The sequence below is a fragment of the Epinephelus fuscoguttatus genome, linkage group LG19 (assembly GCF_011397635.1).
Source record: "Epinephelus fuscoguttatus linkage group LG19, E.fuscoguttatus.final_Chr_v1".
NCBI classification, from domain to species: domain Eukaryota; kingdom Metazoa; phylum Chordata; class Actinopteri; order Perciformes; family Serranidae; genus Epinephelus; species Epinephelus fuscoguttatus.
In genome coordinates this window covers 29,269,925-29,289,654 of record NC_064770.1, presented here as the reverse complement: position 1 = coordinate 29,289,654, position 19,730 = coordinate 29,269,925, and the positions used below count along the sequence as shown (strand labels likewise).

At 42.4% G+C, this 19,730-nt stretch overlaps 1 protein-coding gene across 2 annotated transcripts in view; it reads left to right on the top strand.

The window, feature by feature from the left end:
• Positions 1-19,376, top strand: part of atp2a1 (ATPase sarcoplasmic/endoplasmic reticulum Ca2+ transporting 1) — a 31,053-nt gene extending 11,677 nt beyond the window's left edge. Inside the window, exons 7-26 of one of the 2 annotated variants that reach the window (XM_049560626.1) lie at positions 879-959; positions 1,045-1,130; positions 3,839-3,994; positions 4,163-4,304; positions 7,795-7,961; positions 8,081-8,169; positions 8,262-8,364; positions 8,472-8,603; positions 9,003-9,128; positions 9,947-10,165; positions 10,270-10,381; positions 10,462-10,685; positions 12,219-12,439; positions 12,544-12,746; positions 13,114-13,199; positions 13,356-13,489; positions 15,217-15,334; positions 16,750-16,867; positions 17,349-17,393; positions 19,061-19,376. In XM_049560626.1, coding sequence (XP_049416583.1) covers positions 879-959; positions 1,045-1,130; positions 3,839-3,994; positions 4,163-4,304; positions 7,795-7,961; positions 8,081-8,169; positions 8,262-8,364; positions 8,472-8,603; positions 9,003-9,128; positions 9,947-10,165; positions 10,270-10,381; positions 10,462-10,685; positions 12,219-12,439; positions 12,544-12,746; positions 13,114-13,199; positions 13,356-13,489; positions 15,217-15,334; positions 16,750-16,867; positions 17,349-17,353 — 2,522 coding nt within the window. In that variant the 3' untranslated portion in view covers positions 17,354-17,393; positions 19,061-19,376. The remainder of the gene's footprint in view (positions 1-878; positions 960-1,044; positions 1,131-3,838; positions 3,995-4,162; positions 4,305-7,794; positions 7,962-8,080; positions 8,170-8,261; positions 8,365-8,471; positions 8,604-9,002; positions 9,129-9,946; positions 10,166-10,269; positions 10,382-10,461; positions 10,686-12,218; positions 12,440-12,543; positions 12,747-13,113; positions 13,200-13,355; positions 13,490-15,216; positions 15,335-16,749; positions 16,868-17,348; positions 17,394-19,060) is intronic. The other variant, XM_049560625.1, reaches the window with a different exon arrangement.
• The last annotated feature ends 354 nt before the right edge of the window (positions 19,377-19,730 follow it).

The window sequence follows — 19,730 nt, the reverse complement described above, 5'->3', positions numbered from 1 at the left end:
GGCCAAGACATTACATGAATAAATCACTTAGTCAGGGGTTGTCAGTTTACCCAAAAACAGGTAAAGGGTCCCTCAAAGGAGTATACTGGATACTACTACATATAAAGAATATACTGTATCAATATTGAGGACACACTTTAACTACGTAGCACATACTAATAACTAAGCCAAAGCTCATCTCTGTGGCTTATCAAGGACTTCTCAACCTGGGATCCAGACAAGAAGTGTTTTATGAACTCACAATTGTCTCAGAATAAATTATAATGTTACACTCCGAGCTTGAGATGATTTCAAACAGATGACTTTTGCTATTTGTTTGACTCCTGACTCCACAAAAAGAACAAGTCAAGCGTCTCGGCTCATTCACTCATACACTTCAAAGAGTCACATGCACGAGTGTGTGTGCGTGTGTGAGTACATGTCTCCCAGTGTCCTTGAGAATGAACACGGGCCCTTTTAAGGCAGTCGCAGAAAAAAAGGGGTGGAGGGGAGCTGAAGGAACTTGCTGCGGGAAGGAAAAAAACAAGCTTGAGTATAAATACACTTAATATCACGGGCGGACTCGCTCCTCTGTCTCTCCCTCTCCCTCTGTTTGCTGTACACCTGTTCTTTTCATTTCATGATCTCCCCAAGGTCTCCCTCTCCCTCTGTCTCTGACTGTGGTATCAGTTTTCAACAACAACACAATCCATCCAGAGTGCTAAAACCAGTCAATCAACCCCACAACCCCTCCCTTCCCTCCCTCCCTCCATCCTGCTGTAATGCTGCAGTCAGATTGATATGAAGCTGTATGTGCTATAATCCTGCAGAGACGGTAAAGGCTCGTAAACAAAACCATCATGATTCACTTTTGTGTGTATTTCTCTGTGTGTGTTTAGTTGGTGACAAAGTGCCTGCTGACATCAGGATCATCTCCATCAAATCTACAACCCTGCGTGTGGACCAGTCCATTCTTACTGGTCAGTGTTCTCGGACAAACATGGCATCTTTTTTTATTTTGCTTCCTTACCTGACCACCCTAACCATACCTTGTGTCTCCTGTAGGAGAGTCTGTCAGTGTGATTAAACATACCGATGCCGTCCCAGACCCCCGAGCCGTCAACCAGGACAAGAAGAACATGCTGTTCTCCGTGAGTCTCTTTTATCGCTCCACTCTTTATTTTCCACTCTTATGTAACATATAAAATAAAGTTACCACCAATGACCAAAGCCAACACGACGTCACAAGATCATCACCATCGTCTTCTGGGGGAAATGTATTCTCTGGTTTGTGCACAACGAAATCTTAAGCGAGCCTCAGTTTTTCATGCTTTCATGTTAATTTCACAACCCTGAGTTACATTTTGATTGAAGCATATTGAGACCAATATGGCGTTTGACTCTTCTGAAGCCCTTTCTGGTCATTTTAGGGGGAGATATGAGCAAAAAGTTGCCTATACAACACCACTGCAGACCAGTAAATGGACTGCACCTGTATAGCACCTTTCTAGTCTTCTGACCACTCAAAGCACTTTTATGCTACTGAGTCACATTCACCCGTCCACACACATTCACACACTGTTGGCCGAGGCTACCGTACAGGGTGCCATCTATTACTCAATCATTCTCATATGGAACACCGGGAGCAGTTTGGGGTTCAGTATCTTGCCCACAGATACTTCAACATATGGACTGGAGAAGCCAGGGATCAAACCCCCGATTTTCCAATTGGTGGACGACCCACTCTATCTCTGAGCCACAACCGTCCGGTTAGACATCAACCCAAAGAAATGGCCATCTCTTGAATATACAAACGTGTAGCCTACCACTGCCTGATCACACATCCATGTACATCATCATTATTCTCACTTATGAAATGGGTAGAGCAGACATAAGTGTGGTTTGATGGTTGCCAGCCTCTTTTTCTTTCACGATTTCCCAGCTGGTATGATGTAAAACTGTACACTTGGCTTTTTGGTCTATTCAGTGATATAACCAATCATACAGCACATCTTAGGCATGTAAGTGTGTTGATGTCACAAAGAAAATGTTCTTAAATTTCCGCTTTTCCGAGCAGTTGTCTGCACAGCTAGAAACTGACGAGGTGATAACTTTTTCCAAAATGATGACCTCCTGCCTAATAAAAGTACACCCATACATGTGTGTGTTGTGGAAAACAGTAACCAGCTAAAAAGTCTAAAGCTAAGCCAGCAGCTGTATTAGGCTGTGAGGTACACGAAGGTCTGAAACAAATGTCATAGCGATTCATCCAAAAGTTGTTTAGACATTTCACCACAACCCGGTCTCAATCCAAAGTCGTCGAAATTTGGTGCTTGGACACTGACAAAAGTTAAGGCAGCAAAAGTCAGAGGGCCTAATTCACAAAGAATGAACTGCGGCTGCTGATAGCACCTTGAATTGCACTTCACTTGCACCCGCAGTTTGCTCCGTCTTAACGTCCTATTCACAAAGGATATTGCGCTAATGATGTACCAGCGCAAACACGCCCACAAAGTTTGGCAGCTGAGTGCAGTTTGCCCCTGATTGCAATTAGCCACATGGCATGGCATGGCATGGCAAGTGTTTGGCAAAGTACTGAATACTGTATACCCACATGTAGTGATGTCTGCTGGTGAGTCAGTCTAACAGTGTCGGATGGGTTGACGCTGTGGATTTGACCAAGTTTGACCACTTTATCACTATTCCCTCTCACTTGTAGCTGTTTTTTTGATATCTTTGGAATTTAATATGAATTATTGAACTGTTTTTGTTCACGTTTCTTTCCACCATTTCGTAAAATAAATTATTGAAAGTTGCTTTTGAAGTGTGTGACAGAAGTGATTTGGAGAACGACCGCAGACTGTCACCTGTTCAACGCATCAATATCTTCGGATGCCATTAAAGTAATAATGATTATAATAATAATGTCAAAATATTATTTACAGACTGATTTAACAGTCTGATGTGTTCTAAAGACGTTATTTACTTCACTCAAACTGCGTGTGGCTATTAGCGCTGGTGTTAGTGAATTAGACGTTGTTTATCAATGAGGCTCATTTGCATAGAAAGGGGCAATTTTCCGCCAAATGTATGCATATTACCTCATTTAAATACGTGCAAATAACACCGGAGCACCGAGACGCAATCTGCTTGGCAGCGCAGTTAGTGGAGCATTTCACCCCCTGCGCGTGCTTTGTGAATTAGACGGTATCTGTTTGCTCCATTTTTACCGGTTTAGCGGCCGCAAAAGCCACGCAATCCTTTCGTGAATTCAGCCCAGAGTTTTGGTGTATGGGTCCAACAAACACAGACTTTCATTTGGGAGAGCAGCAGTGTTCATGTCCCACAAGATCCTAAAGCCAAACCCTGTTCTTTTTTTGTAAACCCAACCACGTGCTTTTGTTGCCTAAACCCAACCACACGCGAGTGTTGCTGAAGGCAAGAAAATATAAATTCCTGGTGTTTAACCAACATAGTGTGTTGATTTTGAAAGAGGCTGAATGTAAACGGTGAATTTCCTGTGAAAACGGAAGTGTATCTTGAAAGAAGACAATGCATGTAAACAGGCAGAACTTGACACAGCGTCCCAGAACATCAACAACCAATGCAACCAGGGAACCTTTCACGTTGTATCTGGACGTGGAAAGTCCATGATTAAACGTCGATATGCAACTAGGTCGAAGTTAGAATGTGTTGTTCACCACAAATGTTAACCTCATGCTGGCACTACATGAAAGTCACCAAGGATTCGTCCTCTGGGGAACACTAATTTCAGTCAAAATTTCAATCTCAGTCTGTTTGGTCCAGATTAACCAACTAATGTTAACTATATGATGTTCTCTCTTAAAACTCTGCTCAGGGTACCAACATCGCTGCAGGAAAAGCCACTGGCATTGTTATTGCAACTGGTGTGTCCACTGAGATCGGTAAAATCCGTGACCAGATGGCTGCTACTGAGCAGGAGAAGACCCCTCTGCAGCAGAAACTGGACGAGTTTGGAGAGCAGCTGTCCAAGGTTCGTGAGGCAGAAAAATAAATCTGACACCGTATCACCGCAGACAGCTTTTATTTATCTATTCATTAGTAAAAAATGAGATAATACTATATTAAATGGCTTAATATGTATACAAAACAAAATCTACAGCCAATGTCTCATACATCTGTCTGACTGTCTGTCCTCCAGGTCATCTCCCTCATCTGTGTGGCTGTGTGGATAATCAACATTGGCCATTTTAATGACCCCGTCCACGGAGGCTCCTGGTTCCGCGGTGCTATCTACTATTTCAAGATTGCTGTGGCTCTGGCTGTGGCTGCCATCCCTGAAGGTAAGCCCCTGGGATTAACTTCCACTTTGTACTCCAAGAAGATTATCATACCTAAGATTCATCTCGTGCAGCTCATCTATCTGACGCTCCATTAAAAACTGGCTTATGATTGATCATTATAATATTACCATACAGCTTATCAAGGAGGAGCTGGATCAGTTGTGCTTATCAAAGTCTGCTTGCAGGTCTTGAGGAGTACTGCTGCATATGTTTAAAAAGTTGCATTAAAACCTGTCGTGGCTCCAGAATGAGCAACACAAAGTCTGATAAATTGCCTCATGTCACTTGAGTCAACGTCATTTGGGGCTCAAAACTACAAGTTTAAAACTGGAGTTAGAAAAAAATTACCTTACCAGACCTTTGTAGGCTCCTTAACACTGCTCGAGGCTACATTAGCCGCTACTAGCATAACACACCTGAATCTATGATTGATCTGTTGCCAGTCAAATTGCATTGTGGGTAATGTAGGCGCCAGGTTTTGGCAATGAAGAAGAATCTTTGGAACAGTCTTGCAATACTGTCTACTGACAGTGTTTTTTCTCTTTTCTTTCGGTGGTAGCTTGTCTTTGCTGGTGCTTTGTTGTAATTTGCTCCGTACAATAAAGCGATCCATTGTCCTCACACTGTTTTCCTTTTAATTATCATCCCTCACCCCGGCTGCCAATTGGGGCTTTTGATGTGTCACACACTTAGAATTCCCATGCACGGATGGTGACAAATAGTTTCCCTATGAAGGTTTATTAAATTAAATTAGATTTTTTTTTGCTACAGTTTGCCTCCTTATTAGGAAAATGGGTGCACACAACATACTGATACAGTCAGTTAAAAATTCATTCATAACTTTTTGTAGAATATTGCAAAAATAATGAATGGTTATCACAAAATCCCACGGCACACCTGGATTGGCATCATTTGAGAACCACTGTGGTAAAAAATCCATAACTGAGCTTTTAGAAACTGCAAAACCAAAAAACTCAGCTTTTACACATTAAGACCTAAAGCACCTTAAATCACTCAGCCACACTACCACCCTTTCGACCAACAATATCAGGTTTGTTAGTGTAACTTTTCCTCTCTGGTAGACTTAGGGTGCTAAAACAATCCTGATGCCATGACATGACATGCTGATATCTAATGTTTTTAGCTAGCTACAGGGATTTTGTTAGCATTATAGCCTTAAGTTGCATATTGTGGCGCTGATAGCTTTCCTTACAGTGGGCATGGTTTTCAGAGTGTGACGCGTTGCACTCTGTCACTGTAGAAATGCAAAGCTAAATCAGCAGAGTATTTTGGACTTTAGACTTTGCCAGTTTTGTTGATGTTTATTATGATGGAGATTTAAGTTTTGAAGTGAGAATAAGCAAATCCACCTCCATTCTTTTTTTTGGTGGTTTTAGTGACAGGTGAAGGCAAGCAGAACAGCCCAGACATCTTTTATCTTCAGGATTATCGTCCAAACTGTCCACATTGTTCTCAGGCCAGCTGGGAGATGAACTTCCATGTGTCCTGGTGTGGCCTGGGATCTCTGCCCAGCCTGCCTTTTCTGATACTGATGTACAGCATCATCAGCAGGTGGTTGAATCAGTGTATCTGGCTCTTAACTTGGAGAAGCAGCTGTTTGTCCCAGACAGGAAGCCAAATAATCCTTTTTTCTTGATATGATTCTTTTGGCCACTACCCAACTCCAACAATAGATGACAGTTGGAAAGACATTTGGCCAATAATTAACAGTCAGCATAGTAACTTAGCTTTGTCGCTACAATTGTTCTGATTTACGATTAGTTGTGATCAGGACCCTAAAAACCATCAAATTCTCACACTTGAATCAGAAACGTTTTTGCCATCTGAATGGGAACGATTAAATATTGTGAGCCAGACACAGTCTGAGATTTGGAGGTGCTCACATACCTCCTCGTCACACCACAGCCAGCTGTAAACTGTGCCAATGCTCATCAGAGCACCCTCTGATGATGCCAAAAGGACAACATCATCTGCAAACACAGATGCCACTATAATGTCACTAAACTGGACACCCTCCAGACCTTACCCACACCACTGTCAGAGTTGATTTTTGCCAAGCATCTGAACAGACATCTGACTGAATGGCTTGCAGCAGCCCCCTCCAACAGGAATACCTTAGTTTGGGTGTGTTCCAGCTGATGTGTTAAGGGCTGTGCAGGGACCACCACTGTTGTCAGCTTGCCCAGTGACAGATGGTTTACAGCCCAGGTGGTTTTGAACAGACAGATCAGATCTGACTTTCTAGACACCTGGTTCTTTGGGTCTTTCTAAGAAGTTTCTCTTAAAGGGCAGGCACATTATTATTATTATTATTATTATTATTATTATTATTGTTATGTTTTTATATCATTCTGTAGCTCTCCAGTAGTGTTCCTCATGTATTCCCATACCAACATTCAAACTCTAGTCGATGTATGTGTCTGCAATGCCCTGCCTTCCTCGTCCTGTGGCACTTCCTCCTCTGCTCCGGTCACTCTGAGGAAGGAAACAAACAAGAACCAGTACGCAGAGGCACACCAGCCCCAGTTCACACCACTTGCCTGGTCCCACGGCCGGCCCTCCAGTACCCACCACAAACACGGTCAAAAAAATACTCACGGTTTTCCTGGGTGGTAGCCAAACTACTGACCCAGACTGGAGTATTCTCGCCAAATGGGTACAGCCTGCTGTGCTTCAGGCTCCGGTATCTTTCGCTGCGTCACTGCGTCGAGCACCTGCTGTCGTGGTCGTTGTGTCGTCCCTCCTCTCTGTACCTCCGCTTTTCTCCTTTATACTTCCTGTGCACCACACCTGTTGCTCGTCGCCCTGATTGCTGCCTGAGGTTTGGTCAGTGTCTGCTGCTTTCAGGGGCAGTGGGAAAAACAGCACCGCATGCAAAATAATCACTCAACTAAAAACATAATCCTGTAAAACTTCTGATTAAAAACCAAACAACACTGCCAATTAAAAACACAACAAATAAATGGTCTAAAACACACAGCAATATTATATTAAAACATGCATAAAGCCCCCAACAACACTGACCTTTTCTCATATGTTTTAGCATCAAAATGCTATTTTCCCAAGTCCTTAAAAATGTTTTCCCACATCACCTGACAGGTTTCTGCTAGGGCTGGGCATTTAAGGTAATTTCCATATTCAAGTACCCACATCAAATTATTGTCAAGTACTTGAGTACTTGCAAAATGCAGAGAAACAGAAGTCAGACAATGTACTGCTGTGGACACCATGTTAGTTTAGATCCGAAAGTCACACAATACCACAAACGCACTTATTAATCCAGGCAGCAGTAGACCAGCAACTTCCATGTTCAGCGAGGTAAAATTACCTACATCCCTGCTTTTTGTTAACGTCGCAGGGTGGTATTTCCATTTGATAAAGAATGCAGATTTTTTAATGTTTTGTCCACCCTCCAGCAACGGCTTCATTTAATACCTATCTGCCAAATCTCTCACTCCGTCAATCGCAGGTCTGCCCGCTGTCATCACCACCTGCCTGGCTCTGGGAACGCGCCGCATGGCCAAGAAGAATGCTATCGTCAGAAGCCTGCCCTCTGTGGAGACCCTGGGCTGCACATCAGTCATCTGCTCCGACAAGACTGGTACCCTTACCACCAACCAGATGTGTGTAACTAAGGTAGGTTCACACTCACAGGTGTGATGTCACACAGATATATTCATTTTAAATCCAGACGTGTGACTGAAAATGAGAGCAGATCTAATGCAGATGTGTTTTTTGGACATGTTTCCATGCAGATGTTCATCATCGATAAAGTCGATGGTGACAATGTTTCCCTCGGTCAGTTTGATATATCGGGCTCAAAGTACACCCCTGAGGGAGAAGTGTAAGTGTCAAAAGAGTTAAGTGTTCTAAACACCATAACCCAATCTTAAACAATTCATTGATCTAATATTCTTGTGAATATTCTCCTACCAGTACAAAGAATGGCATGTCTGTGAAGTGCGGCCAGTTTGACGGACTGGTTGAACTGGCCACCATTTGCGCTCTGTGTAATGACTCTTCTCTGGACTACAACGAGGTCTGCAGCTTTCAGGAGAACTTTGTGTTTGTGTCAAGTATTTTTAAATGTGACACACTGCCAGCTTAACATGTATGCTTGTTCTTTCTTATTTTTCCATGATGCAGTCCAAGGGCATTTATGAGAAAGTGGGTGAGGCCACTGAAACAGCACTGTGCTGTTTGGTGGAGAAGATGAACGTGTTCAACACTGAAGTGCGCGGCCTGTCCAAGGTGGAACGGGCAAACGCTTGCTGTTCTGTAAGTCCACAAAAGATTCCACACAGTATGCGTGTTATCCTGTATAGAAAGACGTTTTAGTGAAACACAGATGCAAATGTTACCCGAAATATTACAGCTTTAAATTTGTGTTTGGCGACTACATACATCCCAAAAACTTTAAAGTGGTGATAATCAATATTTTGTATATATGTATGTTTATGTTTGTTGTATAGGTATGTTTAAGGCCTGCCATAGTGACAATAATGATCACAAGTCCATCAACTTAAAAAGTGATAATATGTTAATGTCCACTGCCCCCATGTGGTTACAAAAAAAGTTGTTGCAGGTTTAATCAGTGCAAACAAACTGGCTTAAAAGAGATGCTGGGCTCAGCCTGTTTTCCTCCAGTTCACCTTCTTTTCCTTCATTTTCTCACAGGTGATCAAGCAGCTGATGAAGAAGGAGTTCACCCTGGAGTTCTCCAGAGACAGAAAGTCAATGTCAGTCTACTGCTCTCCTGCCAAGTCTGCCAAGGCCCCTGTAGGAAACAAGATGTTTGTCAAAGTGAGTGTAGGACACACAAGAAGTAGAGTACACAAAGAGTCTACAGCCATGCTGGCAGCTCTGTGAACAATGTGCTGATGGCTGGGAATAATTTGGACAAGGGGTCTTTAATATTTTCCAGGCCAAGGACCCTTTAACTGACAGAGAGACTGAGCAGGGACCCCGTACTACATATATTGTATAAAACTGAGTTGCACCAGAGATAATTTTCTGGTCTTCGCTCGCTTGCAATTGCCTGTAGCTGTGAAGTCAGCGGCAGTTGTAGCATGGCTAGGTGCCGTGCCCTTTGCACTTTTGCTGTGTATGTCTGTACACGTGGAATAACACAGATAATTGTATGTAACTGTTAGCTAACTAGTTCACCTCGCTGGTATGGACAAGTGCCTCACAGTGATTTGGCATTAGCGTTCACATGAGCAGAGGCACACTTCCGCTTTGCAGAGATACCATTGGTGGGTGTAGTTCGGTAGAAAGGAAATAGTTCCTACATGAAACTGCTCACAAGGTCTGCAGACTATCTTGAGTAACTGGGTCATGATCTCTGGCAACCCATCCAATAGTTGTTGAAATATTTCAGTCTAAACCAAACTGATAGACTGCCTCTCAGACATCATCCCTTAGAGACATGCTTCTAGCAAAATAAAATATTTAAATTTAGGGACTCTGTAAAACCCTTTAAACAGAAATTATATTATAGTAAAACAACCATGCCAGTTATTACCTCTAAATTTGAAAGAAATGGCCTAAACTGTGTTCAAGTCATTCAAGTCACATATACTGTTATTGACAATGATGTTGTATCTTAACTCTGTCAACAGGGTGCTCCAGAGGGTGTCATTGACCGTTGTGCGTACGTTCGTGTGGGCACCACCCGTGTGCCCTTGACTGGCCCAGTCAAAGACCACATTATGTCAGTCATCAAGGAGTGGGGCACCGGGCGCGATACCCTCCGCTGTCTGGCTCTGGCCACCCGTGACACACCGATGAAGAAGGAGGAGATGAACCTGGAGGACTCCACCCAGTTTGCAGATTATGAGGTGGGAGACTGATAAAGAAACATGTAGGCAGAAATGAAAGACATATGTGTGTGATATTGTACAAACATACAGTCTCTCATTGGTGACTTTCTTCTTTTCTCCAGACTGACTTGACCTTCGTGGGCTGTGTTGGCATGCTCGACCCGCCTCGTAAGGAAGTTATGAGCTCCATCGAGCTGTGCAGGGCTGCTGGCATCCGTGTCATCATGATCACTGGTCAGTATCACACTCAGCATTTTAATCTCATCGCAGACACAAACAAGCAAACAATAAAATCTTGATTCCTGTCTCCCCAGGTGACAACAAAGGCACAGCTGTGGCCATCTGCCGTCGTATTGGCATCTTTAGTGAGGATGAGGATGTCACTGACAAGGCCTTCACTGGCCGTGAGTTTGATGACCTACCTCCATACGAACAGAAAGTCGCTGTCCGAAAAGCTTGCTGCTTCGCCAGAGTGGAACCGTCCCACAAGTCTAAGATCGTTGAGTTCCTGCAAGGCTTTGATGAGATTACTGCCATGGTGAGAGGAAGGAATTATAGGAGACCTATTACGCTTATTTTGTGTCATATATGTCGTGTTACAGTGTCAGATGTTCAGGTTGAATGTGGCTTAAGTTTTTAATAATGAGGTAAACATACGTAAAAGTAATCCCTGTGAGCCGTTTTCAATGTTTTTTTTTTCTGCTTTTGAAACAAGCTGACGTCAGCTTGTGACAAACTTCTTCATATGGTCATCTGGTCCAGGCACACTACTCCAAGTTTTTATTCTGTAGCCTACAGTGCTACATGCTAATATCAGAGGAACATTTAATCTTGGTTGCTGACCATGTTAATTCCTCCCTGATTACAGACCATATTCCTGATGGAGCATGATGTCTGGCTGTGAAGATTTTGGTTTAGAAGCTTTTATGGGGAAGTTTTTACAGTAGAAAGTGCCACTTGACTGCATAACAGTCATTCCCTGACTGCAATAACAGTGCAGAGACCTGGGGTCTCATTTATAAAACAGTGCATAAGATCCATACTAAAAATGTACATACGCACAAAAGCCAGAAATGGAGTACGTCAAAAAATATTTTACAATTTCTACAATCAGGCTTCCACTTCAACGTCTGTGTTGCCAATTTCCCATCTCCAAATGTTCGAATCATGGGTCAAAGTTTCTCCCATCAAGTCTGTTTCTATAGACAACCTTTGCGTGGGAAGTGGCATACGTCTCTTTTAGGCCTTGTTTTGTGCATATGCAATGTTTATAAATGAGACCCTAGGCCCCCAGGAAGTGTGTCAGGTTTTGAAGCCAATTTTTGTAGTGACCAAACACTGGAATTACAACTTCTGGGTCCGTCACACAATGCCAATGGGCCAAGAAAGACTTTTCCCCATAGACTTCACTGAAAAAGACATCTATAACTCAATGGATACATTTTTGAGACTCATAACCCCACCAAATGACTCATTTCACTATCAGGATTTGATCCATCAGGTATGATAACATTTGGAAAGACTGCAAGAGCTGCATCATTGAGTCATTTTGTCCCACTTCAAGTTAGCAAAGGGCTAAACAGGAAGTTAGCTGCTCAGCCTGCAGAAGTCTGCAGTGCACTTGCTGTATGGGCCCAGTGATGCAGAAGATCTGGGTAATTTTATACCTGAAAGTTGAACTCTTTTGGGTTCATGCGCCACTGATCAGCAGTGCCCTGCCTCCAAAGCTGTATCCAGTTCTCTTAATATATTCATGGCAAAACGACTGATAAGGCAGACCTGAAATCACTGACTTATCAGATTGAACTGGACTATCATGGGAGTGGCTTTAAAGAGACAGGTGCTAAAACAGAGTGGCTGAGACAGACGATGAATTCGGGAGCTGTATGAGGAAAGTTAAGTGTTTTTTCAACATTAAATGTGTGAATATGTTCTAGAAACCCCCCCAAAAAATAAAAGTATGAACCTGAAAATAAGCATAATATGTCCCCTTTAAAATGTAATGAAACCATTTGACATGAAATATAGATACTCAAACACAATAACTTATCTGCTTCCACCTTTCACCAAGACTGGAGATGGAGTGAACGATGCCCCCGCCTTGAAAAAGGCGGAGATTGGCATCGCCATGGGCTCTGGCACTGCCGTTGCCAAGTCTGCCTCTGAGATGGTCCTGGCTGACGACAACTTCTCCTCCATTGTGTCTGCTGTTGAGGAAGGCAGAGCCATTTACAACAACATGAAGCAGTTCATCCGCTACCTCATCTCCTCCAACGTAGGCGAGGTCGTCTGGTAAGTACAGGCGGAGGTGAGCTGTGACAGGCAGGAGGAGACACTGTGTTTAAACTGAGAAAATAATTTGCTCTGCTTCCCCTCTCCCACACTCCCTCCCTCAGTATCTTCCTGACCGCTGCCCTGGGTCTGCCCGAGGCTCTGATCCCCGTCCAGCTGCTGTGGGTCAACCTTGTGACTGACGGTCTGCCTGCCACAGCGCTGGGCTTCAACCCCCCTGACCTGGATATCATGGGCAAAGCCCCCCGCTCCCCCAAAGAGCCCCTCATCTCTGGTTGGCTCTTCTTCAGATATTTGGCCATCGGAGGTACGACACGTTGGTTGGATTATTACTGGCGCTGCAAATAACCCTCATCCCTTGGTGGTTGAAGCACTTCAGTATTGTAGCAATTTCCTTCAGTCTAAAATTGCCTCCCATGATGGTTGATAATACTGTCTTTTAAAGAACACTTACACAACTACAAGTCACAAACATTCACAAAAGCATCTGTAATTTTCATCTGAACATGTTGTTGCCATGGTAACACATCCAACTTCTTGGTATCATGCACCAAATTAACACTTATTTCTTTAACAACACCAATGAAAACTCTCCGGCAGCCATTATACATAAACCATCCGCATGTTGACTTTGGATATAAACTTCTTATTTAACATGGTAACATCTCCTCCAGGTTACGTTGGTGCCGCCACTGTTGCAGCAGCTGCCTGGTGGTTCCTGTACTGTGACGATGGCCCAATGATCACCTTCCACCAGCTGGTAAGTATTCAACACTGTTGTTTGTGAACTTTTCCTACAAATTATAGCCTGTCAAACAGTGGACTCTATCCACCTGCTGTAACTAGAAACTTCTTGAGAGGATGTTAACTTCCCAGAGACTGTGCCAAACTTTATATTTCCATCTTCCCCCATCAGTCACACTTCATGCAGTGTAGCGATGAAAACGAGGACTTTGCTGGCATCCACTGCGAGGTGTTTGAGGCTGCTCCCCCAATGACTATGGCTCTGTCTGTGCTGGTCACCATTGAGATGTGCAACGCTCTGAACAGGTCTGACTGCACTGTGAACTCATACTTACAGCTAAGCACTTCCTTCAACACTGTTTAATGAGTAACAGATGATATGTTGTAACCAGTGGTGTTAAATAATTAGGTACTCGAGAACTGGACCTAAGTACAAATTTGAAGTACTTATACTGGAGTTTTTCCTTTTTGATGACAATTTGTACTTCTATTCTGCTGCATATCGGTCGCCACTTTTTTCTGCAAAATGGATACTCATACTTTGATACTTTTAAAAGCTGGGGTAGGCAGAATTTGGAAAAGGAAAAAAAAAACGCAGAATTTGAAAATACACCCCTCTGCAGCTCTAAACTCTCTGTCCAAAGCCCCTCCCACCAGGTGGCCGTGGGCATTTGCCCACACTTCTTACAGTAACCCAGTTTTTTCAATACATTTATTTATTTAATCTTATTTCATTGCACAGTTGAATGCAGCGCATTCGCTCAGCCCCTCTCAAATGATACACCCCACCGTCCTTTCGACTCGCTCCCCACTGCTGTGGACTGCTTCCCCTGGAGGAGAGCAGGCAGCAGCTTGAGTGACAGACCTTAGGTTGGCGGCTATAGCACCTCGAATTCAGCCAGTGCAAACTCCCCAGCACCGGGAGTCACAGCAGGCTGGTGGGCAGCAGCAGCAACAGGAAGTTTACTGATCTGCCAGGACACCGGTCCCATTGGAGTGGGGGTTTGTGCTGGCTGGATTCGTGTGGATGCAGCCACTGACTGGGGGTCTGTCTCCGGAGCTGCTGCCCGTTCTCTTCCTGGCGAGGTGGTTTCTGTGAGGCAGAGAACATGCTGTGACTCGAGGCTCTATCTAACATTAGCTACATAAACATGAACATGAAGCCACAGCTGTGACCCTTTTGCTCCAGTTAGCAGAAGGATAAAATACTGGCAACATGTCCTGTCTATCTCTGAAATGCTTAACTGATACTGACTTGCTTTTTATTTTGTTTATTGTCAGACTCTCTCTTAGAGTCTTTTTGATAAGTCTGTCTGTCAACCCTTTTTGGGTTGCTCTGCAGTGCAGGCAGTTGCTGCCAATGCTGGAATAGCTTTAACTTAACTTAACTTAACTTTCTCTGCAGGATTCTCTGCCATTTAATTAGGCTTCCACAGTAGGAAAGTGCACGCACATCTGCATTTGTAGAACAGCCAGGAGGAACGCAATCTCTCAGAAATGACCAGTGATTGGCTCAAAGTTTCTTTTTTCTAGAGTCTGAAAACAGAGTCAAGAGAAGGTGCAGAAGTCTAGTTTTTCTCGCAGACTACTTAAATTACAACATGTTTATAGTTTACTATAGGAATTGGCCCAGTGACACCAAATGAAACTGCCTACCCCAGCTGCAAAAGCTAAAAATACTCCTGTACTTTTATCTCAGATGCGGGTTTCAAATGCAAGATTTTCACTTCTAATGGAGTATTTTAAAACTATGTAACAGTCACGGTCAGATCTTTAAAACAGAGACTACCAGGATCATATGTCAGTGTGATTATAATAGCACAATACACAACATGTTGGGGGGTCGTCTTTCAGTATTTACCTCATAAATGTGTCAGAGCTCTTCACATCCTTTTGTACACATTTATTTTCCTACATTCATCTCAACACACACACTTTTTCATATGCCCTCACACATTTTCAGTCTGCATTAACGTACCCCTCCGCCTCCCCAACCAACCCCACCCTCCTCCTCCTCCTCCCTCCCCCACCAGCTTGTCTGAGAACCAGTCCCTGGTGCGCATGCCCCCCTGGAGCAACGGCTGGCTGGTGGCCGCCATGAGCCTCTCCATGTCCCTTCACTTCATGATCATCTACGTCGACCCCTTGCCCGTGAGTCTGGCCTCCTGCACCACAGCCCTCTTCTCCAAAACAAACATCCATCTCCCTCTACTCCTCACTCACACACACTGCCTCTCCAACAACCTCCATGTTCTCTCTCACATTATCATTCCTTTGATACTTACAGATGATGTGTCGCCAAAATTACTAACAGAGGTGGCAGTTGAAGAAATACTTCACCCCCCCATGACCATTCGTATATCAGTTACCCATATGACTTTATTCTTCTCACATGCCTTGCTCGTGAACGAAGAATCCAAAAACACAAAATGGTCTTGATGAACGCAAGTCCTAAGTCCTATTCACACAGGTCTAATATTTCCTTAGGGACCTCTGGTGATTAGGTGATGTAATAAATGCAGAGGTCTGTGATCTTAATCCTGTGCAAATCTGCCATGTCTGTAATTTGTCACATAAAAATTGCCTGCTATATTTTGTCAAACACAGTGGTAGTGTTATAATGTTAGTCCCGTGTTTTTTGTTTTCTCTGTGCTCCGTTTCCTGGTCAAGAATTACGGAGACTTTCGTTGGCAATAACAAATTAAAATTTTGGCAGCACTCTGGGTGCAGGAGACTCATCCTGCTACACAGCATGCAGACCCATTTGCAGAAAAAGCAAGCTCCAGTTAATCAGAAGAGCCAAATCTCAAAAGATAAGATGAATGACGTGGCAATGTGTGGCAGAATCAGTTCTGTTTGTTTGAAATAAAAAAGGAGGTTAACACTGCTCATTACTGCAAGTGGTGCTGTGTTTCTGCATTGTGTACAGTGGAGTTACAAACAACTATGTGTATCATATCCCGGGATAATGTTAAAGTCAATTTGAGTAAAACACAAACTTTGTTTATCCTGTGCAAATGCACCGCACGAAACACAGACACTGGGGGATAATTTCTAAAACACATGACATCCGCGGGTTATAATAGTCCTGTGCGAATAGGGCTATATATATAAATATATATATATATATATATACATACATATATTTTTGATACATCTAAAGAAGAAGAACCAGTTAAATGTGTGTGTGTGTGTGTGTGTGTGTGTGTGTGTGTGTGTGTGTGTGTGTGTGTGTGTGTATATATATATATATATATATATATTTACCTGGTTCTTCTTCTTTAGATGTATCAAAAAGAGTATGAACAGTCACATTAGCATTAATGTTAGTATCTCAATCATACTAACATTAATGCTAATGTGACTGTTCATACTCTTTTTGATACAAAAAGAGTATGAACAGTCACATTAGCAAAAAGAGTATGAACAAAAACAGTATGAAAAAGAGTATGAACAGTCACATTAGCATTAATGTTAGTATCTCAATCATTTATATGCAGCTTTTTCTTACTGAAAGTTGTGTGTGGAGTTTGGCAGCTTTAACACAGCGTTGCTCTCGCCCACAGATGATCTTCAAGCTCACACACTTGAATGTGGAGCAGTGGATGATGGTGCTGAAGCTCTCCTTCCCAGTCATCCTTATCGATGAGGTTCTCAAGTTTGTGGCTCGCACATATCTGGAGGGTAAGCTGATCATGTGGCCTGTTCACATCCTTTATTCTTTCAGTATCATGTGCGTGTGTACAAATGTTTGGAAAATCAAAAAACAAATGTGATCGTCTATTTACAGGTTTATGAGTTTAAAATAACCTCCACAACATGTGTACTCATTTTGAAGCGGCTTCGTCAGACTTAGCTAGACAAAACGAAGAACACAATTTTAACTTTGTCCTGTAACATTTGAACTTGAACTTATGCCATCAATGACTCATCTATATTAATTTTTAAAGAATATACATATACAATTGATTAATCAAGTGTTAAGTAACAATATACCTTTTAATTAAATACCTTTGAATGTATTTTATCTCCCTGTTTTCTTATGCCTGACAGTTTTAATGATCTCTCACCCTCTTTCCTCTCATCTCTGTTTACTCCAATGACATTTATCTAACTTTCCTCTCCTTGGATACACCTTTTCACTGTTCCCTCCCTGACAATCCAGTCTAAACCTGTTCCCCCCTCCTCCATACTCCTGTAACAAAACAAGGTATTCCCCTGACTCATGCCAAAGGTTTAAGCACCCTGCATCGTGCATGAATATTTTGTTAAGTATGTCTCTGTTTTGCAAATCTTTCTGCACTAATGCATTTGGATCCTGAGTGAAGCTGTGAACAGTTCGGCTGTGTATCTGTCATGAATTGGTTTCAGCATCATACGTGGTATTTGCATAGTTTGTGTTTGTCATTGGCAGCTTGATATTGTTACTTGAGTTCATTGCTTCAAGGGGCTTGTAGATCCTCTGAAAGCAGAAAAAGTAAGATGCCAGCTAGCAGGCTATGACTTTGCACTTACTTACTTGTGCATTGTGATTAAATTAATATTGTGCATTTTGCCAACAAGGTCAAAATATTGCTGATTATTTCTCGAACAGACTGTGTATGCTCAGTTGCTGTTGTGACTATAGATAACATAATGTTTTCTATGGAGTATAATTGGAATTTATATGTGTATATATTTTTATATTACACTGTAATTTAGCAAATGTGCTACATTTTTCCCACTATGCGGCACTGGTAATAGGCTTGATAATGGACTAATACATGAAAATAGTTGCTGTCTTGCTAGTTTGCTGTCTTGCCTGTAAAACACATCCAAGCTGGAAACAAGTGGATGGATGGGTTAGTGCATGTATTGAGTTTATCAATTTCTGCAAAAAATTAAATCTAGAAATTACAATTTCCTGTTTTACAGGTGTTGCATTAGACTATTTCTTGTCTTTGAGCAGCTGCCAGGCTATGAGCGAAAACCCCAGGAAGTAAATGGTCCCAGCCAAGAAATAGGGTGCTGCAGAGATGACGTTTTCTTGCAGGCCGATGCAGAAGTTAGCTAAGCCCAGGTTGCTGCTTCAAAAAGCCTAAGCTGTGGATACTTAGACATTTTGTTCAGCAAGATAATCTTCAAGAATAAACACCACTTTAATGCCAAAATGCAATCGCCAGAGGTAAAAAGCTAGTGTTGGGCTGTAAACGAACCACACTGTGGTCACGTGACTTAACGTCCCCACCAGAACAAGGCTGTAAAGCCGTGTTCAGTGTGTTGACATTCTATAGTCTTATTTAGCTACTTGTTAGCAACTGCCTTTATTAAGACACCTAAAAGCTTCAACATTCTCAAGTTTGGGATTTACAGACATATTTTATGTCATAGAACAAATGTGAAAGTCTCTTAAACTTACTAACCACAGACCTCTTTTCAGGCATCTAACCAAAAACACAATGACTTTGAGAAGAGGAAACAGGAGTGCTAAAATCCTAGCTCATTTCCAGGTTTTAGGACTCATTCCTGCACTGCTCTGTTGTGCAAAGTTTCATTTTTACAATTTGGTTTTTGTAGAAACTAAACAAACGGAATATTGCGTGATATTTGGTGAAATTTAGAGGTGCTGGAAGGTGGATTTTGTTAACTTTGACAGAGACTGGCTAGCGGTTTGGTTGTGCTAAGCTAAACTAGCTGGATGCTGCATGAATGCATGTAGCCTCGGCAGAACAGTGTCAGTCTTCTCATCTAGCTAATTCTGGGCAACAAATCTAGTTAATATATTCCTAAAGTGTCCCGAAACTATTCCTCGACTCTTCACTCAGTGCATTTAACTACTCAGCTACTCTGCACACTGCCTTTATCTCACAGCTGACAGGCTTGTGCTTTCCTCTGCAGGAAAAGTCTAAAAGCAAAGTGTGACAGAGAGCGGCTGAAGCAAAAGAGAAGAGAGAGCTGACACACAGAGGATGGAGAGAAAAAGGCTGAGCACTCCCACTGAAAGAGAGCCTGCCAACAGTCACTCGACGTGATCAAAACATCTAGTGGCATGAATAAAAAAGAAAAACACATAAGCCATCTGAAAATACACCAAAAGAAAGCTGCAAAATATTTTTTTCTGTGTATGTACTGAAGTTAATATATAGGTAACAGTTATTAAAACTATTCTGTGTTGATTCTATTCTTAAAGAATAAAGATATGTATTAAAGAAAATATGAGACTTGGATATCAGTGTTGTTAACTCTTTACATTATTCAGTTTTTTAAAACCTGGGGTTGAATTTGCAGCAGCTGTGTTTTGCAATGAATTTTAAGATCATACATGTATTTCCAAATAGGTGAAAAGGCAATAACCAAATTATACAGTATATTAAATCTATTTTATTAAATTAGACAGTGTAAAGAAATATATTACTGTGCATATCCATGTTATAGATTTCCTGTGACTGCTTTTTCATATCAAAGATCTAGTGTACAGGATTTAGCGGCACCTTAGCTGTAATGTTGCAGAGTGCATCCAACTGAAGCTTCTCCCGTGTGCCAAGCATGTAAAGCCCAGTTCAGACCA